This window comes from Gracilinanus agilis, chromosome 2 (assembly GCF_016433145.1).
Source record: "Gracilinanus agilis isolate LMUSP501 chromosome 2, AgileGrace, whole genome shotgun sequence".
NCBI classification, from domain to species: Eukaryota; Metazoa; Chordata; class Mammalia; order Didelphimorphia; family Didelphidae; genus Gracilinanus; species Gracilinanus agilis.
The window spans coordinates 538,617,003-538,642,055 of NC_058131.1; the positions used below are offsets into that span (position 1 = coordinate 538,617,003).

At 34.9% G+C, this 25,053-nt stretch overlaps 1 protein-coding gene across 1 annotated transcript in view; it reads left to right on the top strand.

The window, feature by feature from the left end:
- RYR3 (ryanodine receptor 3) overlaps positions 1–25,053 on the top strand; it is a 570,927-nt gene that overhangs the window by 467,080 nt on the left and 78,794 nt on the right. The window contains exons 65-70 of the mRNA XM_044660040.1: positions 10,597–10,684; positions 10,791–10,883; positions 15,163–15,183; positions 17,707–17,721; positions 20,511–20,681; positions 21,104–21,163. Coding sequence (XP_044515975.1) covers positions 10,597–10,684; positions 10,791–10,883; positions 15,163–15,183; positions 17,707–17,721; positions 20,511–20,681; positions 21,104–21,163 — 448 coding nt within the window. The remainder of the gene's footprint in view (positions 1–10,596; positions 10,685–10,790; positions 10,884–15,162; positions 15,184–17,706; positions 17,722–20,510; positions 20,682–21,103; positions 21,164–25,053) is intronic.

Below are 25,053 nucleotides of genomic sequence, written 5' to 3' on the forward strand. Positions count from 1 at the left end.
AATAATAGAGTATGAAGTGTTGATAAACATGTTCCCACTAAAAATCTGTGCTACATAGATTTCCACCAATACATACAGTAGCCAAGGGAAAGTGGGCTTAAACTTGGCCACTTGTGGCCAAGGGAGGTAACTCACAACTCCTAGAGGTCCCTTTTGCTTTTTCTTCAAGTTGTTGCCGTTAGATATGTTGTAGCTTCTCTGCTAGGCTCTTTGTACATCCTTGAATTTTCTTTTCCTCATTGCAACTAGCCTGTCCTTGACTCTGAATGCATTCATTGCTGTTTGCTATGCAAGCTTAGATTTTTAAAATAAATAAAGCACCTGGAAGCAAAACCAAGATGAATATGACAACATGGCATGGACCTATAAAGATATTGTGAGCAATGACAAAGCTCAAAATGAGCTGAGGTAGGTGAGGAAAATAAAGGAAAACAAAAAGGCTTGTTTGGTTGGTTGCTTTTAAAGCTAGATTGGGAGCATGAGGATAATCAAAGAAATGATAGATATAATAAAAGTTATACTTGGAATGTTATGTTATTTTGCAATGATGATAACTCACAACAGAGAGAAGGCAGAGCTTTTCAATTTTTTTCTATTTTCTCTTCAAAAGAGAATCACTATACCCAAAATAAAATAGTAGACAATGAGAAGGTACCTAATTACCCCCATAGGAACCCAACTGACCTGGTCCAAATTGACTACATCTATAAGTACTGAAAGAAATGGTAGATGTGATTGCTCAATCACCAGTGGTGATATCTGAAAGACTATGGAAAATAGGAGAGGTGCCACAAAATTGGAGGAAGGCAAAGGTGGACCCAATTTTTTCTCAAAAGAAAAAGCAATCTGCAAATTCTACCCCAGGCTTTTAATCCATGTCATATGAGGATTGGTTGAAGGAACTGGGCATGTTTAGCTTAAAAAGAAGACCTCAGGTAATAAAAGGATGTCAAATGTAGGAAGGATTAGTTCAATTCATTTTGGCTCCAGAGCATGGATGAAAAATGAAAAGAGGAAAATGTAAGTGTGTTAGCAAAAACTTCATAGCAATTAGAGAATTCAGTCTGTCCAAAAATGTAATTGGCTGTCTAAAGAGGTAATAGTTATTATGCTTACAATGTGTGTTATGTTCCTCAAATTTAAAAAAAAAAATTATCTCATGGTTCTGGAAGAATTATAAAATCACTGACCAAAAAAACAATCAACTTAAATTCACCCCCTAACAATATTTTTACTTGGAAATATGAAAGTATCCTTAAAATATTGCCTTACATAAATGAATAGTAAATGAAAATTATTGTGAAAGTGAGCTATATCATCCATTATTGTTCCCATTGTGAAACTTAGCTAATTATAAACTCTTTGCTCAAGTACTTATTTGAGGCCTGTTGTTGACCCCAGGGGGTTCTTAAAGGATATGTAATTAAACTAAAAAGTAAGTCTTTGGATAGACTTTAAGGGCAGAACTGATAAAAGATTGTGGATCTTATGTCTATCATCTAAGAACAAGCCTTAGTTTAGAAAACTACCCGGTGATAAATTTTTCAGCAACAGTAAACCAGTAAAGATAATAAATAAAAAGATAATTAAAAAAATACTAAGGAAGGCATCAGAAGATTTCCAGTATGCATCAATGGAAGGGAGTATTTATGTCCCAGAAATCATCTCTCCATTTCCTGGGTAAATTCATCAATCCACTTAGTTGTGGACCTTATATGTTCAGTGGATGAGTGTTCAAACTTATCCCATTTTATCTACCTGGCCTTAGGCCAGATCTTGCTATGTATCCCATCTAGCACCTGGACTATCTTGGCATCTTGCCTGGTACCTTGCTAGTACTGACCCTCCTACCCTTTCAGTCCTTCTCATCCACTAGTTTCAGCTCTGGGCACAGTAATCAAAATGCTTCTCTCAAGGACGCATCAACCAGGTGCTCTTGAAGACCTTCTTCCCCTGTTAACTTGATACCTACTTACCCATTCAGATATTTGCCCTCATTAGAATGTAAACTACTTGAGAATAGGGAATGTCTCTGCCCAATGTGCAGCACAGTGGTTGGTAAATATAGTAAATGCTTTAAAATGTTTTTTTTTAACTTATTCAAGGTTTTGTCAAAGTTTGGCTTGCAAATTTTTCTACTTTAAAAAACTTGAAAATCACTCAATTAGATTGTAAATTAAACTAGCAACATGGCCTTGACTATTCCCCTACTTTCATTCCTAGCCACCAGTCTTTCTCTCATCCTAGAAGAAGTCCACTGGAGTGGCCAATTCTGTTTTATTACTTCTGTGTGCAGGAAATTCCCTCCCTGTCCAACCTCATTTAAGGTCACGCTGAAAATTTGCAAAATACATTTTAACTAAACCTTGAAAGTGTGAGTAGGTGAACATTCTGATTGTTTGACACCTGACCTTTAACAAAAATCAATACTAAGGAAACCAAAGCTTGTCACTAACCTCAAGCCTTATTAAGTATATGGAGCTTTGAGAAAACAAGAGAGTGAGGTTGGAGATGACTTACAGGTACTTTTAAAAATCAGGAGACCCTGAAGATGGGAGTTAATAAAGTACACCTTCATTTAATGTTTATATTATCTAAGTGACACACAAGTTTTGTAAACACAGGCCACATCTTACAGCAGGCACAAAAGGGACAGGCTGCTGAATGATTTTAGTCTGATGATCCAAATGCCCTCAAGAAGCCCGGATGCTTAGGGACTTAGGTTTAAATCTCAGAGTTTAGAGAACAAAAATATATGAAACCTGTTCTGATGGCCAAGAAATGGTAGAGGACAAAATAATCCTTCTGAAAAAAAGAATTTCAATAAGAAAAAAATGATGAATCTTAGATTTGAAAGCTATCTCAGAAGTTATCTAGTCTAATCTATGGCTAAATAGACATTCTCTCAATGTCTCTTGAAAAGAAATAGTCTGCTAGAATATTTGCTCTTATATAAATAGAAATTTTGTACCTTTGAACTACATCTCCCAACATCCCTTTCCTCTTTTGTCCCCAAGTTGCATGCTTACGTTGTTTGTATGAAGTTGTAACCCTGCCCTGGCTCTCTCTCTTCTCCCCCCTGTATGGTCGGGGAACTTTTTTTTTCTTTACCGAGGCTGCTAATTTTCCTTTTGTTTCAAGTTATTATAAATAAAACCTTATAAAATTATATACTTGGAGTATTTGGATATTAATTTTTAAACTTACACTCTGCTAGTATTACTTCCATAGATTAGAAACTTACTACCTTCCAAGTCAATCAACTGTACTTATGAATAGCTAGAACAGTCAGGATATTTGTGCTTATGGTTATTTTGTTGTTTCAGTCATTTCTAGCTCTTTGTGACACATTTGTGGTTTTCTTGGCAAAGATATTGGAGTGGTTTGCCAGACTGAGCCAAAGATATGCCTGTCTGAATCTTTATCTGTCTCTTGTACTTCTGACCTCTGAAATCAAACAGGGACCTCCTCTAAAACATCCCCAAAATGTCTAGGCTCCATTTGAAGACTTCTAGTGATAGAGAAGACATTACCTTTTGAGATACTCTGTCTTACTTTTGCTCTAATTGAACTGAAATATTTTTCTTAGTAACTTCCAGCTATCAAAAGCAAGGAGAAACAATGGCTAGAGTCTACTGGGCAAGACTTGGAGTTAGGAAAATCTGAGTATAAATTCTCCCTGAAACCTTTTCTTGCTGTATGACTGAGCAAGACACTTAACCTCACTATATCTCCATTTTCTCATGTATAAAATGGGGATAAATCCCAACCTGACAGGGTCATGAGGATTAAATGGAGTAACATATTAAAGCACTTTGCAAATTTTAAAATGCTAAGTAAAAGCTTGCTATTATTACTCCTACTTTTGTCTCCTGGACTGAGAAAAACAGATCTAAGCTCTCCTCCATAAGACAATATTTCAGATACTCTAAGGTAATTATCAAGCCTCCTCAGGCTTCTCTACTTCATGCACCTTCACCAAGTTTTTTCACCCACTTTATGTATGTCATGAACACTTGACCATCCAGGTCACCTCTAGATAATACTAAACTTTGCCAACATCTTCTCTAAAATGTGGTGCCCAGTATGGAACACGGTACTCTAGGACCTGTAAACATGTTTCTTTTATTCAGTGTAAATAATAAAATAGAAAGGGAAAATAATTTTTCCTTTTAAATTGAATATTCTTTTTTTGTGTAAGTAATCTATATGACTCCTTTTTTAAAATACTCAAATACACCAATAGATCTGTGGTCTCACTGACTTGGATATTTCCTCCAGTGATAAGAGATTGTAACACATTTTTCTTCTCATCTGGTGAAACTTTTATCCAGGTTAGATTGACATAGTTATGCTAGGGCCCTTTGTCATTTTCTTCTCACCTCAGAAAAGTCACTGGCAGTGGGGCAAAGGGAGAAAAAGACAGGGTCCATCAGTTATTTCTTGCTGTCATCACATGACCAACTTATTCTCTTAAGTTTATGAAATTTTTTTGATGTTATACTTTATTACATTTCTTCTTCATGGTTTTTTTTATATTGTTATTTACAATCTGATTATACGTACCATAGGCCTCTCTGCTAAGAATGATTCTTATTTTAAATTTGTGTAGACTGATTTCTGACTTTGATGTTCTTAGACCAACTGTCACATAGCAATACCAATGGAACAATGTTTTATTTTGTTCTAAGGGATTTTTGGTTCAGGAAGAAATTTAGGATGATTAAAGGAACTTTATAATCTTCCAAAGTTATCCCCTCTTTTCCTATTCAATGATAAGTTCAAATTATCATGAATTTGCACTATCTGTCTAATATTTCTATCCTGAACAATGAGCTCTACAGGGTGTTCATTCAACCCAGGAATTTTTTACACTTTTTGTTTCATGGACCCCTTTAGCAGTTTAGCAAAACCCAAGAATTGTAAGAAATGCTTAATTTTATTCAGAGTTTGGTACAAGTAAAGATTTAACTTTTTCCCATTTAAGTTCACAGACCCCACTCCTTGAAATCTATTCATAGATCCCTTAAGAGATTCATACACGCCAAACTAAGAACCCTTGATCCAACTTCATGCCATAATATGGGCAATAAATAATCTTTATCTACTTATTTTTCTTTTATTTATGATTAGGTCAAATCCCACCGAGTAATTTTGCATCTTAGCTATGAAGCTCTCTAGAATTTCTCTGCTTATTTGTCATTTATAACAGATCCTAGGACAAAAACCACAATTATTTTCAGGGTGTTCTTTTTGCAAACACTGTAAATGAGATGGCAGTGTGTCCTATGAAATGTTATTTCTTGTTGCCTTTGGTCCAAAATAAAGCCAATTCCACCTAATCTTTTATTTGTCTCCTCAAGAAGAATCTATGGTCCATCTTTCCTTTTAGGTCCAGTTATCCTCTTCTGGTTTTGTTTGGTTTCATTTATACAAAGAATGATGAGATTGATATGATTCAGTTCCTTCAGTAGTATATCCATTTGCTTAATACTTGGAATAGACAGTGCAAAAAGAGAAAGAGTCCATGTAGGACTTGGAGAAAGACAAATATTCACAATATTAAAAAATATAAAGGAGGAAATATTATGCTGAAAAAACCCAAAGATAATAAACCAATATCAATATTAAATGTATATACTCCATATGCCTTAGATTCTAAATTCATAGAGAAAAAATTATCTGAATTACAAGAAGACATAGTAATAAAATAGAGCCAGAAAAATTTAATGTTCCCCTTTAATTTTTGGAGGAGTCAAATGAAAAAATTGAAAGAATAAATATGGAACTAAACAAACTACTTGAGAAACTAACGCTAAAACTTATAGTGTCTCCTAAATGGGTTTGTTGAAGAAATATAGGTATTTCTCAGCTCCACATGGAAATTTTACAAAGATTGACCATAGCATGTAGATATTGTAAATAAATATAAAAAAGGCAGAAATAGTGAGCACATCCTTTACATACCATAAAGCAATAAAAATAGTAGTCTGTTCAAGGAGCATGAACAAAGACACATCTCTAATGGAGAATTAATATAAATAATGAGACAAAGAATGTCATAAAATCAATAATTAGGTGAAAGAAAATGATGAAACAGCATACCAAAGTCTTTAGGGGTTTCTTCTTTGAGCTTTTGTATTTTCTTTTGGTTCATTCTAGTGTTTAGGGAATTATTTTCTTCAGGGTTTTTTTTGGGGGTGGGGGCCTCTATTTCCATTGGGCACATTCTATTTTCCAAGTTTCAAGGAATTTGTTATGCCTGTCTGTATTTATCACTTTGGTAATTTGTTACAGAAAAATAATATTCCATTATATATCCATGTGCCACACAAAATTCATTTAGCCCCAACTAATGGTCATCTATTTTTAGTTCTTAACTATAACAAAAAAATGTTGCTATAAACATTTTGGTATAGATAGAGATTTGCTTTTCATTAATTTCCCTTTATAAAAGCATAGTAATGGAATTTCTGGGTCAAAGGTTATGGACATTTTAGTTATTTTGTATAAATAATTCCAAACTTCTTTTCAAAATGATTCTGCTGAGTCATAAAAACATCTCATCAATGTGTCTTTCATCTTATAAATCCTCAAATATTAACTATTCATATATTTTGTTATTCTTGTCCATTTAAAGGATGTGAAGTGAAACCTCAGGGTTGTTAGATTTCAGTCCTTTTAAGAACTTTGTTCATATCTTCTTAGAACACCTCCTGGAGCGTGTGTCTGTGTGTATTTTAATTGTTTATGTATCTTGGATACCAAATCCTTTTCAGAGAAATTTGATAACAGATGTGGTTTTTTCCTATTCAAAAACTACCCTTCTTGGGCAGCTGGGTAGCTCAGTGGAGTGAGAGTCAGGCCTAGAGACAGGAGGTCCTAGGTTCAAACCCGGCCTCAGCCACTTCCCAGCTGTGTGACCCTGGGCAAGTCACTTGACCCCCATTGCCCACCCTTACCACTCTTCCACCTATGAGACAATACACCGAAATTAAGGGTTTAAAAAAAAAACTACCCTTCTTATCCTATGTGTATTAATTTGGTCTAAGCAGAAGCTTTTCAGATTAATGTAATCCATTATCTATTTTTATCTTTTGTAATTTCCCTATTCCATGTTTATCCTGCCTTTAGTTATTAGAAGTATATTATTTGCTTTTTTTTATAATTTTGTGTAGCATACATTTTAATATTAAGGTCATATATACGTTTAGCATATATTACAAGATGTTGAACACCTAAGCTAAATTCATGGCCAGACTGCTTTTCCAGTTTTCCCAGAAAAAAACTCCCCTTCCTAAGTAATTTATGTTTTTGGTTTATCAAACACATTGTTGTTTAGTACCTTTATTTCTTGTTCTCTCTTTTCTGATTTGTTCTGTTGATCTATCTCTCTTATTTTCCAAACAATATCAAATGATTTTGATGGTTGCTGCTTTATAAATAGTTAACCATAGACTTTCTAAGCATTAATACTATAATCTAAGAAACTTATATTGAAAAATCTAATTTCACATTATTCTTTTCTTACATACCCAGTATATCCACAAAAAGATAGTACTTTCTAAACATTTCCCATGAATTTATTCTCTTTTAATTCCACAATCAAAACATTATCAAAGAATGGCACCACTCCTATTATTTGCACAGGAAAGTATCTGATACACTGAGAAATCCCAAGAACAAATAAAATGGTGAGTTTAAGGGGCTTCAATCTGTGACTAATGACAGATGGTGCTGGTGAAAAGTACACTTTGAATAATAACACAAATTCAGAAATGTCTTCTGTGAAACACAGACCATGAATTGCCTTATTGTGGTTTTAGAGATATAGCTTTTGCAAACTACCAGAAACGCAACATTCTCTTCAGAATTTGTCTCAAAAGTGGACAAAAATAGGAAAATATATATGAGCTGATAAGTCATTTTAGCTAACTCCTGTTGAAAAAATAAATGCCCTCAAGTAGAATGACTGACATCAAAATTCTTCACCAAGTCTCCAAATCAGTGGTTTTATTTGTTTCATTTTGTTTAATTTTTAGAAAGTTTTTCCATAGTTACATGATTCATGTTCTTACTCTCCCTTCCACCCCCACCCTCACCCCCACCGCACCCCCATTAGCCAACGTGCATCTCCACTGGTTTTTACATGTGTCATCGATCAAGACCTATCTCCATATTATTGATAGTTGCACTGGGGTGATTGCTTAGAGTCTACATCCCCAATCATGTCTGCATCAACCCATGTGTTCAAGCAGTTGTTTTTCTTCTGTGTTTCTACTCCCACAGTTCTTCCTCTGAGTGTGAATAGCATTCTTTTTCATAAGTCCCTCAGAATTGTCCTGGATCCTTGCACTGCTGCTAGTACAGGAATCCATTACATTCATAAATCAGTGATTTTAAAAACAGACCAGTTCTAAAGCAGAAGCCATATTTATTTGCTAAGCCATTGTAGTCAACAGTGGATTTGTACTTCCTATAATTTTCCTGCCTATTATTTTTTTGGGTTTTTTTCTATTATTTTAACAGTATCTTGACTTAATTTAAAAAAAAATTTTTAAACCCTTACCTTTTGTCTTGGAGTCAATACTGTGTATTGGCTCCAAGGCAGAAGAGTGGTAAGGAGGGGGCAGCTGGGTAGCTCAATGGATTGAGAGCCAGGCCTAGAGATGGGATGTCCTAGGTTCAAATCTGGCCTCAGACACTTCCCAGCTGTGTGACCCTGGGCAAGTCACTTGACCCCCATTGCCTACCCTTACACAGTATTGACTCCAAGACAAAAGGTAAGGGTTTAAAAAAAAAAAAAGAAGAGTGGTAAGGGCTGAGCAATGGGGGTTAAGTGACTTGCCCAGGGTCACACAGCTGGGAAGTGTCTGAGGTCAGATTTGAACCTAGGGCCTCCGTCTCTAGGCCTGGCTCTCAATCTACTGAGCTACCTAGCTGCCCTTGATTTAATTGTTAGAAAAGATTCTGTTCAGTAATAGTTAAATATATATATTCCACAAGAGATTTGTCGTTTCAAAATTACTTTGTGTCACTGCTACCCTAAATTGTTGCAACCTTTGAGACAGGAGGACATATGTATCTATAATAAACCAATATGTCCTAAATTTTTGTAATTCTTCCTCAAATTTTAGGAAAAAAATATACTTTTATCAGATTTTTCAAAAAGAGACTTGGTCAGATCATATATTCTGTCTTTGTTATATAAAATATGATTACATAAATAATTATGACAATTATAGATTCATCTGGCTCTGAAAAGTATATACATATCCCTAAATGCATGACTAATGTTACAACTTAGTAGAAATAAATTTTATTAGCTTCTTCTTAACACATAAAAGAATCTTACTGCTAGCTTAGTTTTAAAACTACCATTTTACTTATGAGGAAACTGAGGCCTAGAGGTGCAAAATGACTTATACAACCTCACTTTTACTAGTAGTAAAGCTAAAGTCCCCTGACCTGGGTCCAGTGTTCATTCTTCTATGCCTGCTCTCTCATTATCATCATTTACATTAATATTCATTGAATCTGTAAATGTAGAACAGTGCCATGACAAATAGAGTATTTATTTTTTTATTTAAAAAATTTTTAATGATTAATTAATTTAGAATGTTTTTTCATGATTACATGATTCATATTTCTCCCTCCTCCCACCTCCCAGAGTCAATAAGCAATTCCACTGGGTTTTACATCTATCATTGGTCAAAACCTATTTCCATATGATTAATGTTTGCAATAGAGTGATCAGTTAGAGTCAAAATCCCCATTCATATCCCCATCAAACCATGTAATCAATCATATGTTTTTCTTCTGCGTTTCTATTCCCACAGTTCTTTCTCTGGATGTGGATAGTGTTCTTTCTCATAAGTTCCTCTGGATTGTCCTGGATCAATGCATTGCTACTAGTAGAAAAGCTCGTTACATTTGATTTTACCACAGTGTATCAGTCTCTGTGTACAATGTTCTCCTGGTTCTGCTCCTTTCACTCTGTATCAATTCCTGGAGGTCTTTCCAGTTCACATGGAATTCCTCCAGTTCATTATTCCTTTCAGCACAATAGTATTCCATCACCATCAGATACCACAATTTGTTCCGCCATTTCCCAGTCGAAGGGCATCCCCTCATTTTTCAATTTTTTGCCACCACAGAGAGAGCAGCTATAAATATTTTTGAACAAATATTTTCCTCAATTATCTCTTTGGGGTAGAATCCCCACAGTGGTATGACTGGATCAGAGGGCAGGCAATCTTTTAACGTCCTTTGAGCATAGTTCCAAATTGCCTTCTAGAATGGTTGGATCAATTCACAACTCCACCAGCAGTGTATTAGTGTCCCAATTTTGCCACAACCCTTCCAATATTTATTATTTTCTTTTACTGTCATATTGGCCAATCTCAAATACAGTATTTAAATCTTTAATCAATGAACAAAGCTATGAATGTTACTTTCTTTTCCTAATAATTTCCATTTTATTTTTCAGCTTTGATATGTGCAAGAAATGGTGGGAGGAGGAGTTTGTAATTTAGTTATCTCAAAATGGAGTATTTGATCATTTATTTAATATAATTTGTTTATTCTTCGCCCAAGATCCAACTGGCTAAAAAACCCAGATACTGATTCTGATGAGCTCTTCCGAATGGTGGCTGAAGTTTTTATCCTTTGGTGTAAATCACATGTAAGCTTGCTTCCTCATTCTGTAGCTTTAAGAACTTTTTTAAAAAGGTGTATTTCTTGGAAACTTTGCAATAATTTTTTTTTATTCTTGCCTTATCTAACTGCAGAACTTCAAGCGGGAAGAGCAAAATTTTGTGATTCAGAATGAAATTAACAATCTGGCATTTTTAACTGGAGATAGCAAGAGCAAGATGTCAAAAGTAAGTCAGTAATTGTCATTTTAAAGGGCTATTCAACTGCAGGACTCAATCATGATTCAGATGTCTGATATTTTTCTAGGATTAATTCTGCATTCAGGCAATTTTCCCCCAGATAGGTCAAGTAACAGCCAAAGAAATTTATTGTTCTTTCTTGAAAATTATTCAGACTAAAATATCTGAGTCTAAATACATAAAATCATCCTTTTTTATTAGTAAAGTGTTGATATATATGCTATATACTGACAAAGAGACATGGATGAAGTTTTAGGACTTGCATAATGCATTTTAAAGGTTTCTCGCTTTAAAGGTTTATCTTAAAAGCCAAAATTTAGGCTTTTAAAATAGAAAAACCTACCATATAGCAAAAATGTCAACACATATGTACATACTGTCAACTCTTGATTATCTTGTAGGAGATAGACTCAAAATAGGAAATCTCGCTTTGAAGATTTTTGACAGTACATGCTGTAATTACATACTTGTTTTACTGACACTGGAGGCATTTCCTTTCACTAGTACCTAGTTTTGTTGGCATCTCAGAACCCTCAGTTTTTAATGCAAAGAAGCCCTCAAAAACTCAAGAGGCTTCCATTTCTCCTTGGATGATCTGAACCTTAGGAGTTTGAGAAAGAATGACCTTTTCCCAGCAGAAGGGAATGTTAAGAGGGAATTAAACGAGAGGAACATAAAGAGGAAATAAGTAGGTCTTCAGACTGTAATTTAATTCTCTTTGACATGAATTTCCAAATCATCAAATATATATATATGTATATATATATGTCCAAATGTAAGTACAAAATGAAAGGCAAATCTAAATGACTTATTTATCATTCATTGCTATGTATCACATGAGCCTTTACTTCCCTCCATAAGTGAGAATAATTGAGAGTTGACTGTATTTATAAAAGTATGTGTAACATATAATACATGATGATGCATGTATCTGTCTATATATCATTCTGTGTGGATAAAGGTGCTGCATATTGAAGAACAAACATGCTGGTGAATTTTGCATGAGAATCCCCTAGTAAATTAATATTACTATTGAAAGATTCAAATGATTGATTCTTAAGTGAGTCATAATAATACATTTGTTCTATTTAAGATTTTAACAAGTTTTTGAATTATACCAAAAGGATCATTCAAGAATATGAAAATAAAAAATGGAGTTAATTTTGTATTTTAATTTAGTTTAGTAAGCAGCAAAGATTCAGTATAACTTTCACGAGTTTTCTTCTTCCTTTAATTCCAAATTTCATAAATTAAATAAAATGATTTGCTATACTATAATTGCTACTTTGGGGAACCAGAATCAACTATGTAATTATTGTATCTGTTTTAGTAAATGGTGATATGTACAAGTCAAAACTTACAAAACAGATAAATTGAGGACAGGGAAGTTATTCATAATATGAAAGAATTCTTTAATAAAATAATTCCATTTTTATTAGTGCTACACTTTTATAAATGTACTTAGTAAATTTTAAAAATTATTTCATCTCATTATTAGCACTGTTGCTGTTAATGTAAAGGAGTTTTCAGACCATAGAATCTATCCTGAGCTTTTATTAGTAAATTCTGATCCAATGTCAGCTATTGGTCTAACCCCTAAATAGTTTTGCCTTGGGCTTTGGTTCCCAGTGAGAAAATTTTATTCTTAATTGAAATCATAGTCTCTAACTCACTGAACAACTCCTCTTTCTTCTCATAGCCCTCTCCAATCAATCAGTCTTTCCTTGGGCCTTTGACTACCTTACCCACTTTTCACTGACTAGACCAACATTTCATAGTTAGAAACAGAGAAAGTATAATAGAGAGGACCCTGGCTTTCACCTTTCTAGTGAGAGGTGACTGAACTTCATTAGGTTTATGATTGTCACTCAAATCACTAAACTAAATGATGACATTTCAAAACTAACACACTAGGCCAACATGATTCATTAGTGAACACCTAAGAAATATTATATACTATTAAATAGAGGACAAGTATTCATTTCAATTGAACAAACATATATTAAGAACATGTTGTGTGTGAGACACAAAGACAGAATCTTTGTGAACACTTCAATTGCTATTTTTCTTTTATAACATGGTATTTAAATATTTCCTTATTAATCTATACTTCCAAAAAACCAAAAACCAATGAAAGTATTATGTTCCCTTTTGAGATGTCTCTTGTAGTATAAGACCACAGGGTCAAATCATTGCATTTTCATTTTCATTTACATAATTTTCAAACCTTTTCTTTATGGATCAGGCAACTGTGGTACCATGTCTTTATGTTTTAGTGTCATCGTATACTACAAAGCAATTCTTGGATGTTAACTAATACTCACCATATTCCTCAAAATAAAATCATTCTTGCTGCTCCTTTGCCCCAATTAACAGTGTGATTTCAGAAATGAGACAAAATACTGATTTACAGAGAGCTAGGTGCCAAAGTAGAAAGAGAGATGATGCTGAAGTCAGGAAAACCAGAGTTCAAATCCATAATTAGACACTTCCTATCTGGGTAACCCTGGACAGGCCAATTAATCTGTTTATCTCAATTTATTCACCTATAAAATTGAGATAATAATACCAACTACATCCCAGGGTAGTTATGAGGTAAAAATAAGATTTTATTTGTAAAGTGCTTTACAAATCTTAAAATGTTATATAAATGCTAATTGTTATTATTAGCAATTATTATTATTAGTCAGAAGGTCATATTTTTTTTTACCCTTAACTTCTGTCTATTGGTTCATAGGTGAAAGATTGGTAAGGGTGGGCAATGGGGGTCAAGTGACTTGCCCAGGGTCACACAGCTGGGAAGTGTCTGAGGCCGGATTTGAACCTAGGACCTTCCATCTCTAGGCCTGGCTCTCAATCCACTGAGCTACCCAGCTGCCCCAGAAGGTCATATTTTTGTCCAAAGTTGAGCTATTTATTCACTTGTGTGACCAAGGACCAGTCATTACATTCTTATGTATCTTAATTTTCACTCTGGTAAAATGAGATTTAATCTACTACTTGCTTCTTCTATAAAGTTCATCAAAATGTTGTACTTTAAAATCAGTATGTGAGGTAGATTTTTGAGGCCAGGTGGATAATCTGTAGACATAAAGGATTATTACAGTGAAGAAAATTTAACTAACCAAAGGTAAGACATTTTATCTATCCTATCTCTCTTTCTTTCTTTCTTTCTTTCTTTCTTTCTTTCTTTCTCTCTCTCTCTCTCTCTCTCTCTCTCTCTCTCTCTCTCTATATATATATATATATATATATATATATATATATATATATATATATAGTTTAAGTATCATGGATATATGTATCCATGATACTTAAACTAATCACTAAAGGTTGAGCATAGATGTATTTCTTTTGGAATATGATGTTTCAATCAGTGCTTAGCTAGTTTTAGCTAAGAATAATCCAATTTAGAAGTTCCTGTTCCCAGATTAAAATGTTTAAAACTCATACTAATCTCAGAACAACAAGTATCTGTGAATTCTCCATTTAGTAGGGGTACTTCACTAGAAGTAATGTGGCAAAGTAGATAAAGCTTCAGTCCTATTTCTGTGATACTTAAGTAGTTGTGTGAGTATGGGTAAATTATTTATCTTCTCAAAGCCTCAATTTTCTCATCTGTAAAAATGGTGATAATAATGTCTATAGTACCTTCTCACAGAGCTACTGTGAGGCTCAAATGACAGTACTTTGCAAACTTTGAAGTGCCATATAAATGTCAGTTATTGTCATTATTACTGCTTCCAGGCTTTCCATGGATATTTCTACTCTGGAAAGCACTTAGAAGCTAGGAAGTGGTATTATTAATTAACATCAGTTGATTCTCCTCTTTGTACCCATCTGCCTGTGATAAGATTTCCCCTCTCTACTTGCTGAATAAAGTTCACGACCTCTCCTCCTGTGCTTGCTTTTATTCCATTCTCCATTGAATATTGGTGCGGTATAAATTATAAGTATTTCTGCACATTCTGGTCTGTGTTGAGGTATGTGGACATGAATGCTGCATGCTCATTCCTACCCCATATGTGATTACATAAACATAAAAAAAGTTGAGATAAAGAAAATATACTCTGAGCAAGGCTGTTCACATCTGATTCACTTACACTTGGTTTCAAGACTGTTTTTTCTTGGAAACATTTTACAGAATGCTCATTGTATATTTTGTTTATATGACATTAGTATGCTAATATATGTTAAGCTAAATATACTTAAAGCTGAGCAAGTGTTTCTTTGTTTTTAATTTATTTTTTTTCTGGAAAAATGGCAGCAGCTTCCTCGGAGGGGAATGGTAAGTTAGAAATGTTAAGCTCAAGATGTACTAGTTTCTTGACCAGGTTTGAAAGAACAGGTTAGTAATACAAAAGATGAAGTGAGTGTCATATTGCCTAACTTTGGAATATTAATAAAAGTTATTGGAAAAACTCTGAAAATGTTTTTGGTATAGGTGTTCATTAATATTTTTAAGAACCAAACATACAATTACATTACTGATTCTCATTTACATGTATACACACATAAGAAGATGCCCATGAACACAATCTTTAGTATTTACCCTTGACACCCAATTGTTTTTTTTCTACTGGTTTTCCTTTCATTCTCCTTTCTATTCACCAAATGAAAATATAGGCAGTCATCAATCTGTGAACAAATTCTATTACGGAACTTTTGTTTAAAGTCAGTTGTTTGGAATTCAGGATGCCTTTTGCCATAGAAAGAGTTTTGCACATGCTTGTTTAGTTTTGAGACCAAATCACAGTTATTAAGTTCCCAATATAACTGAACTATAGTATTGACCTCATAGTCAGAATGGAGCTTTGTAGAATAGTGGAAAGGACTTATCTATTAAGGCTCAGTTGATGGAGTTCCATGCACGATTGAAATGATAAATATTACATATATACATATATTAAAAATATTATAAACACTAAAAACCATACATAATAAATTTGTGGCTTCCAAAGTTCAACTTGCAATGACTCCTTTGGTGGAATCATGGACCCCTTTTTCCTATCAGGCCTGTGATGGCAAACCTATGGCATGCATGCCAGAGACGTTTCTTTGGGCACGTGGTCTATCACCCACCAGAGCTGCTCCCTTCCCCTTCTCCACCACATCTCCCCACCCCTCTGCCCAGCAGCTTTCCATGAGTGGAGGGCCCAGGCCACTCCTCCCCCTTCCCTTTACCCTTCCCTTTCTGGGGTAAGAGGGAGAAACCTTAGTCTGGGCTGGAGGGGGGGGGGGCAGGGCAGGGCATGCAGCCTGAGAGCAGGGCACTGCAAACTGTATCTAAAAGGTTCTGAAAGATTTGCCATCTCTGTACTAGCCAATGACACCAGGGGCTCCTTTTGTTTCAAGCCACTGGGATTTATATAGCCTGAGGTGGGGGCTTAAGTAAGGTAGGAAGTGAAGAGCAAGGGAAATAGGAAAAGAGAGGCAGACTTAGGGGACAAGAGGAAGGACTTTTGAGAGATTAGTGTAGCACACTATTCATATGTAAAAGAAATATGTAAGGCAGGATCTGCCTATAGACCATATTTATAGAAAGAAACATAATTTTATTTTTATTTTATTTTTTAAACCCTTACCTTATTGGTTCTAAGGCAGAAGGATGGTAAGGGCTAGACAATGGGGGTTAAGTGACTTGACCAGGGTCACACAGCTAGGAAGTGTCTGAGGTCAGATTCAAACTTAAGACCTTCTGTCTCTAGGCCTGGCTCTCAATTCACTGAGCCACCCAGCTGCCCCAAAAATGTTGTAATTTTATAAAACTGTTAAATGTTGCCTGAGAAGCCACCCTATATCTGAAAAGTCTCTTTTTCTACAAAGTTATTACTCTATAAATAATGATAATGTTAAATATGGGAAAAATAAATTATATGAAAGTGGTTATTTTAGAAAACCATCTTTTTTCTGATTAGACAGCAGAGATTTCTAGACAATTTCTATTGAAATTTTAACTTTAGTGGGTTCAATTCAACAAGCTTTTATGATCTAGGTCTCTTGGGCTAAGTGATCAGGAAACTTCAAAGTTAAGATATATTCTCAAGGATTTATAGACTAATTGAGAAGACTAAAATAGCTATAATATTAAGTTGAATGTAATAAATACTTAGGAACAAAATTATTTATTAGGAAGACTAGAAAAAAATTCCAACTCAGGTTATAAGGGCTGATTATAGTAAAAATTGACATTGAGTTTGTTAATATTAGTAATAGGGAGCAGCAAACCTCATCCCTTTACCTGAGATAGATTTAAAATTCTAGGCAAGAATATTATTTTAAAATAATAATGACATTCCAAGAAGCTGTAAGAGTGAGCCTTAGTTCCCTCTAAAAAAGGTGGAGTGGCAAGAAAGGGAAATTGAAGATGGAGTTTCTAGTGTTTCATAGCTGATATCTAATCTGAAAGACAGTGTTGAAGGGGAAAGAAAAGGGAATCAGTTCTCTCCCTTATTCAGTTAAGGAAAAGATTTTAGATTTTTTGAGCATATGATGAAAGTTAATGAACCAGTTGCTCTCTAGATTCAGAATATCAGACATTCTGCCAATAGTGACCACTGAAATGAGCTCACTTTAATGGTACATTATTGGGTTTAAATGTTTTTCCACTCAGTAACAAAACTCAACGTCATTAACTCTGCATCTTAACTGTCCAGCTGATTGTCACATATGATGTGCCACTTACCTTGAAGTACCAATGATTCTCCATTCAATTGATCAAAAAACTGTGATTATTATGTCATACATTGTAGTGTGGGCCCCCCATGCTAACTGACTCTTTTCCTATTGTTTCTTTTTTCTTTTCATACAGGCCATGCAAGTAAAGGTACAGGTTAAATGTATGCATGATGTGTCTTTTCTGTCCTAGTAATAGAGGTGTCAGACTCTGGCTACCCTCATCATTGTGATCACTCTGAGAGTTGTATGGAATGGGTTTCCCCACTTCGAATTCCCCACCCTGGATCACTAAACATGGTTGCTTTTCCAGAGAATGAATGACTTTAGATTTTTAGATGGGGGAAACCATCATCATCTCATTCCAGTCTAGTTGGCAGAGGTGTCCAGGATATTTCCCAGCAGTTCCTTTCAAGAACACAAGAATAACTCTGGCAAAGATGTGGACATGCAACTTATCAGCCGGGGTCATCACTTAGTTTTATCATTCTCAGGTTGAAAATACCATTATTTTCTACAGGTAGTCTTTAGCTTTTCATACCCACCAGAAAGATCCTGGTTATTGGCCTAGTTCTAAGAAACTTTAAGGTGATTCCTACAAAAACCAATGTTCTCCATTAGCATTTCCCCCAGTTTACTTAGAAATTTGAAATGGGAAAACTACAAGGGGAGGGAGGATGGATTTTTCTGGTGATTTAAGCTATAAAGTCTCTACTTGAACAATTTTCAGGTTATTTCTAACAGTGGTTTCTTTTTTTTTCTCCATATATTCCTTCTAGCCTACTCATTATTATTGCTCCAGACTCTTCCACCTAGTGTATGTGCCAAAGAAGAGAAAGACGCTTTGAGCTGGGGCCAGGTTGATAGTAACCCTAGACAAATCAATAATGAATCAAACTTCATTTTGGAGGCCAATGGTTTTCACTGTTTGCTGTGTTCTAGGGAACTCAGCGTATGGTTACCATTTTCCTCTTGCCCTGTGCTCTTATTTCCTATCTTCCCTCTTTATAGCTTCCCCTCCCACTCAGCCCTGATTTCTTCCTAAGTACTGAGTGCTCTTGATGCCACAGAAAATACTAACAGGATGTGAGACAGTCAGTCTCCAATCCAATATGATTACATATAATCATGTTTAGGTGCATCAGACCACAGAGAGCATTTTTTGCAACTTTAGTGTCCTATTTTATAGGTTATTGCTGCCCTAGGAATGTGTATTCTCTGGCTAATGATCTCAAACAATTAGGACCTCTTGCAATAAACTGGAAGTTTGGTAGTGGGAAAGTTTTACCCAGGGATCAGAGGTAAAATGGGAATTCTCTGACCTTCTCAATAGAGGGAGAATGGCAGGCTTTTAATAAATCAGATTTGCATTTATAAGAATATCTCCTGCAACAAAATTAAATTGAACTAAAAACTTTGGAGGAAGCAATGAAATCAGTCACAAAGCTCTCTTCTAGCCACTTAAATCCTCATAAATCCTATCTCCTATTAAAAAAATAAAAGCCTCCCTTACCCTTGGACTTAGTTGCATATCAGTACCACAGAATCCAGGAAAACCATCTTGTCTGTAGTCCACACAGCAGTTATTGGGGCTTTCTCAGCTTTCATTGTAAACCATAGCACTTTCATTACTTCATAGCCCTAAACATTTCCACGGGCATATTTTAAAACAGAGTTTTGGTGGACATAAATTACTTTTTCATCATCCTACCCTTTCCTCACTACCTACCAACCCTCCCTAACTGAGGCAGAAAGAGATTATGGTTTTGTGATCCCTAAAGTGTTTACCCTGGGACCCTGGTCACCCCACTTCCTTGTCTCCTTATCCAGGGTCTAGGAGGAAAATGAGCCCCATATGCCACTTGTATCCAATTAGTATCATGTAGCATGGATTCTCTATTGCAGTGGTTCCCAAACTTTTTTGGCCTACTGCCCCCTTTCCAGAAAAAATATTACTTAGCCTCCTGGAAATTAATTTTTTTTTAATTTTAATAGCAATTAATAGGAAAGATAAATGCACCTGTGGCCATCACCGCCTTCCCTGAATCTCTGCAGCACCCACCAGGGGGCGGTGGCGCCCACTTTGGGAATCACTGCTCTATTGTCTGAGTAGAGTGTAGCTTACTGTACACAATGTGCAACTCAGAATTTTAGATGACTGTCTTAAATCTACTACTTCTATACATTTTAATCAACTCACTGAAAGGAATTAGAAAAATGGAAAGAAAGGAGAATCAGTTGAATTGTAGTAGGTTGGTTTTTTTTTTTGCTTTTTTGCTTAGAATCCTTCCCTCCATTAACATCTCCCTCTAATAGAACTCCACGCAGGATTTTCCTTATTTCTAGAAAAGTTTTCACATTACTTAAGTGTGAAAATGGTTAAATTGACTGCTGCTACCAGCATCCTGCTACAGGAATGATAGTTAAGTTGGACCTTAGCAATTTAGATGTGCAGAACATCTTCAGTTTTGCTAAGGGAATTGAAATGGCCCTTTAAAATTTTTCTGTAAGCATAAAGAACACTATTTCTTTCCCACATAATTTTGATCAGGAAACCAAATCAGTCCAAAAAACTGCTAACTCCTTTCTCTGTCTATCTGATAAAGAAATATGTAAGATTGAGAAGAATCATATGTAAGAAATACATGTATATCAATATAAGCCTCAGAGCAGTATAATTAAAACTCTCATTCTTCATAATAATCTTATTTCCTTAATAATGAGAAAAATTATTGTATCATTTATACAATTTCATCTCTTCAGTCCACCAATTTTTATTGTCCTTTGAAATGTTATCGGGCCTCGTTTGTTATCTCAGAAAAACTATTAGCCACAAAGAAGCAGGCTACTTGTTGGGAAAGTAGATCCCTTTCAAAAAATCACTGAGATTCTCTTTTGTTCCTTCTTTGTTCTTCTTTCTCTTTTGGCATCAATTTCTAGTCTGGAGGGCAAGACCAAGAAAGGAAGAAGACAAAACGGAGAGGCGATTTGTATTCCATCCAGACATCTCTCATTGTGGCTGCATTGAAGAAAATGCTGCCCATTGGCTTAAATATGTGTACTCCAGGTGATCAGGAGCTGATCTCTCTGGCAAAAATAAGATATGGTTATGTAAGTCATGATTCTCTGCTATTTGAAATGCACTTGGCTGAACTTTTACAGGTGATAATTACAATAGTCCACTCCAATGCCATAACAATATTACCCATAACTGCAGTTTAAAAATTAATGTCTTTAAAACACCATCTTTTTCAACCTTCATTAGAAGTAATTTGGCAATAACTGCTTTTATACCTCTTTTTTGTAAATGGAAAAAAAAACAAGATTCATAGAAATAACAAAGCTTTAGTTATTAAAACTACTCCAGGACCCCATTGCCTCATTCAATATAAATCCATTACTTCTGAGCCTCATTTTTTCCCATCTTTAGCTATAAAATGTGCTAACAATCCCAGTTTATCACTCACTCATCTCCGTCTTCTCAATAAGTGGCAGATACCACAAGTAATAAAATTTGAAATCTCTTTCCACAGAGGGACACAGATGAAGAGGTTAAAGATCATCTGAGGAATAACCTGCACTTGCAGGAAAAGGTAATATAATAAGGAAACACTGATCAGGCAAAAGTCCACATTCTTTCTAAAGGACAGAAATTTTGATCATTTCACTGTCCCCTTTGAGTTAATACACAGCTTTTTTTTCTATATATTCTCAAAACAATCTTAATATGTTTATATTTAACAAGATTTTCTTGCTGTAGTTCAAAATTTTATTGCTTTTCTAAAGTAAATCTATGATAAAGAAAGAAAAGATAGAGGGTGAATCATTCAGAAAATGATGACTAGATACTTGGTCAACTCTGAGAAGCAGTCACAAAAAAATTAGTTGAAATATAATGTGAAGGATTGAATTAAATTTGTAGATTTCCTAACAATGAGGCTGGTTTGACATTGACTTTGTTAACTGAAAGAAATTAGGTCCTCCCAAGAGATTTTGAAACTAAATATATTCATATTTGAAATAGTACAAGTAACTCTGCCTGAAAATTATAAGACAGATGAAAAAATTTTGAGAGCTTTTCCAATCTCATGCTTCTCTTCCTCAGGAGGCTCTCAATTTTTCTATATGCCCAAGAGTAAAAAGAAATTACTTTCTTAGTAAAGAGGATAAACAGCAAAAGGAAGAAAAGAGAGTATCATAAGAATGGTCAGCCATACCAGGAAGAGAAGTAGAAATGAACCTAGAACCATATTAGTGAACACATGGCACACGTGCCTGCACATGCTGGAGGGCACTGCTATCCCCCTAAGGACAATGTTCATATGCCTTGCCTCCTCCCAACAGCCCAATGCTGCTCCCTCCCTTCCCTATCTGGGGCAATGCAGGGGGCTCACAGGCAGTTTGGGGGGTACAGTATGGGCACACAATCTCTAAAAGGTTTGCCAACACTGGCCTAGAATGGCGGAAAGAAAAAGATAGGGAAAGAACAGAAAATATTAATAAACTTTGTTTCAAAATATGTTTTAAAAACCATGTCTTAGTACTCAAGAATAGAGACTCATATATAACTTGATATATAGTTCAATTCAGTGGACGGGGTGGAGGTGACAGTATATGGTTTATAAAGATTTTATTCCCGTGTTGTCATTATGCTAACTTATTGCTTATCCCTGTTAAAATACTGAGAATGCCTTTCTTAAGATTTGTGGAAGAGAGGATATACTTTTTAATTCAGGAAAGGTTTTCGGTTTATCCAGCAAAGTAGCTCTTTTTCTAGCATTCACATAATCAAAGAATCATAGAATTTAATAGTTGGAAGAGACCTAAGCAGCCATATTCTAGCCAAACCCACTATGACATACCCAAGAAGTGACTGTTCAGCCTCTGTTTTACAGTGTCTAAGGAAGGGAAAACCACCACCTCTCCAAGCAGTTTACTCTTTTGAAAAGTTTTAACTGCTGAATAGTTTGATCTTTTTTTTCCTCTAACATGAAGTTTAAACTGGTCTCTTCAAATTTTCCACCTATTACTTCAGGTTCCATTCTCTAGGACCAAATGGAATGAGTTTAGTCTTACCTACACAACAGCCCTTCTCATACCTATGGACAGTTATCATGTCCTTTAGAAGATTTCCAAATTAAACATGCCCAGTTAACTTTAGTTAATCCTCATATGACATGACCTCAATTCCTCTCAACATCCTAGTTGCCCTCCTCTATGTACTTTCCACCCGCTATGGCACTTAAAACTGAAAACAGTACTCCAAACTAGGTATGGCAAGGGCAGTTCCCCATGCAGAGGGAAATCTCTCTATTCTGGAAGCTATGCTTCTCAATGAAGCCAAAAAAATTAGCTTTTTTTGGCTGCCATCTTAGATTGCTGGTACAATTTGAGTTTTCTGTCCACTAAAATACCCAAATCTTCTTCAGAACAACTGCTGTCTATTAATGTTTCCTATTTTAATATTTGTGAAATTGATTTTTGTATCCTAGTGAAAGGCTTTATGTTTATCCCTTTGAAGTTTTGTTCTAGCCTGTTGAGGTCATTTTGGACTCTGACTCTGCCACCCAGTATGTTAACTGTTAACTGGGTACTATCTGTAAGTTTGATGAGCATACCATTTATGCCCTTTTTCAAGTCGATAAAAAAAATTAAATAGCAAATGTCCACCACAGATTCCTGGAGTACTCCACTGGAAATCTCCTACCACATTGACAATGGATCACTATTCTTTGAGTTCACCTATCCAACCAGTCCTGAATCCATCTAATTATCTAATCCCTATCTGGAAACAGTTTCCAGAAGAATAGCAGAATATTATTCATCAGGAACTTTTAGAAAATCTGGTTAAGCCATACCAACAGTATTCTCCTTATCTACTGGCTTAAGTATCCTCTCAAAAAAATGAAATGTGCTTCTGCTATAATCAGCTCTTCGTAATCACTGCTTACCTTCCTAGGCCTTTTCCAACCTTTTTTTAAAATAATTCATTCTGAAATTTCCCCAAAACTCAAAGTCAAAATCACTGGCTGCTAGTTTGTAGATTGCTTTCTTTTTTTTTTTTAATGAAAAATTTGGATAGCATTTGTTCTCTAATCCACTCCTGTTTTCAGTGGTCTTTCAGATATCACTGCTGGGGTTCAGCAATCACATCTTCCAGTTTTTTCAGTAGCTAAGGAAATAATTCATTTGGGCCAAGTCACTTAAATTAAACAGCTGGGATTATTAATATTGTCTCCTGGATATTTATTTTGGATATATAAACTCCCTATTAAAAGAGATAAGAAATGTGTCTATCACAAAATAAGCATTTAGTAAATGCCTGTCTCCTATATGTTCTGTCATTTATTTCCAATATAATAGTCATTCTCCTTTGCAGAGAAAACTGAAACAAAATAAAAATTAAACAGCTTTACCTTTTGTCCATTATCAGTTATCATTGTCTCAGACATCCTAAACAAAAGCCCTCTCCGTCCCTTCTTCAATCCTCCTTGTTCTTTCAAGATAGCTTTTTATTTTATTTTCATTTTTTAAATAATACTTTTGAGTAAAATAGATATTCAGAGAAAAATTCTAGAGGAATTTATTTTTTCTATTTTTAATTTTTAAATTTTTTTTCCATGATTCCTGTTTTCTTCCTCCTCTCATCCCTCCCAACTCTTGGAGTTGACAAGCAATTCCACTGGGTTATACATATACATATACATACATACTTGAACCCATTTCCATATTATTCATTTTTATAAAAAACTATTCCCTTAAAACCAAAACCACAAATCATATACATCATTAACAAGTAATAAGTCATATGTTTTCTTCTATTCCCACAGTTCTTTCTCTAGATCTGAATTGCATTCTTTCTCATAAGTCCCACATAATTATCCTGGATCTCAATATAGATTTTTAAAAAATAAGCCTTTTTTGTTGTCCTTTATTTCCCTCACCAACCTCAGCTCATTTTGAGTTCTGTCGTCAATCATTATATTTGTATAAGACCATGCCATGCTGTCATAATCTTTTTCTCCATCTTGCCTTCAGTTTCTATATTTATTTTTAAAATCTAAATTAGTTGATGGTTTCCCTACACATGAAGATGAGGAGCAGCTTTTTCTTCCTCAAAACATTCACTTATATACTCCTTAGAAAGTCTCATATCTGTGTTTTGTGGGTTTGGAGGGTTTGGTTTTCTTTTTAAACTCTAATAGTACAGATCCCTTTTCTTGCCCTTTTCCCTCTATTTAGCATTCTTCTATTCTCTCTCAACCTAACTGTGGTCAAATCTCCTTTCCACTTCAGAACAAAAATTTTTCCCATTGAAACTTTGCTTAGGTTTCCTTTAGGAATCCTTCATCCTCCCTAACAGTCTGTAAATTTCAATATGATGACCCGACCAGTCCCTCAACTGTGGCAGAAATATCAGCATTATATATTTGAGGCAAATCATTGTATAATTTCCCCCACTCTCCATAATACTTGAGATTTT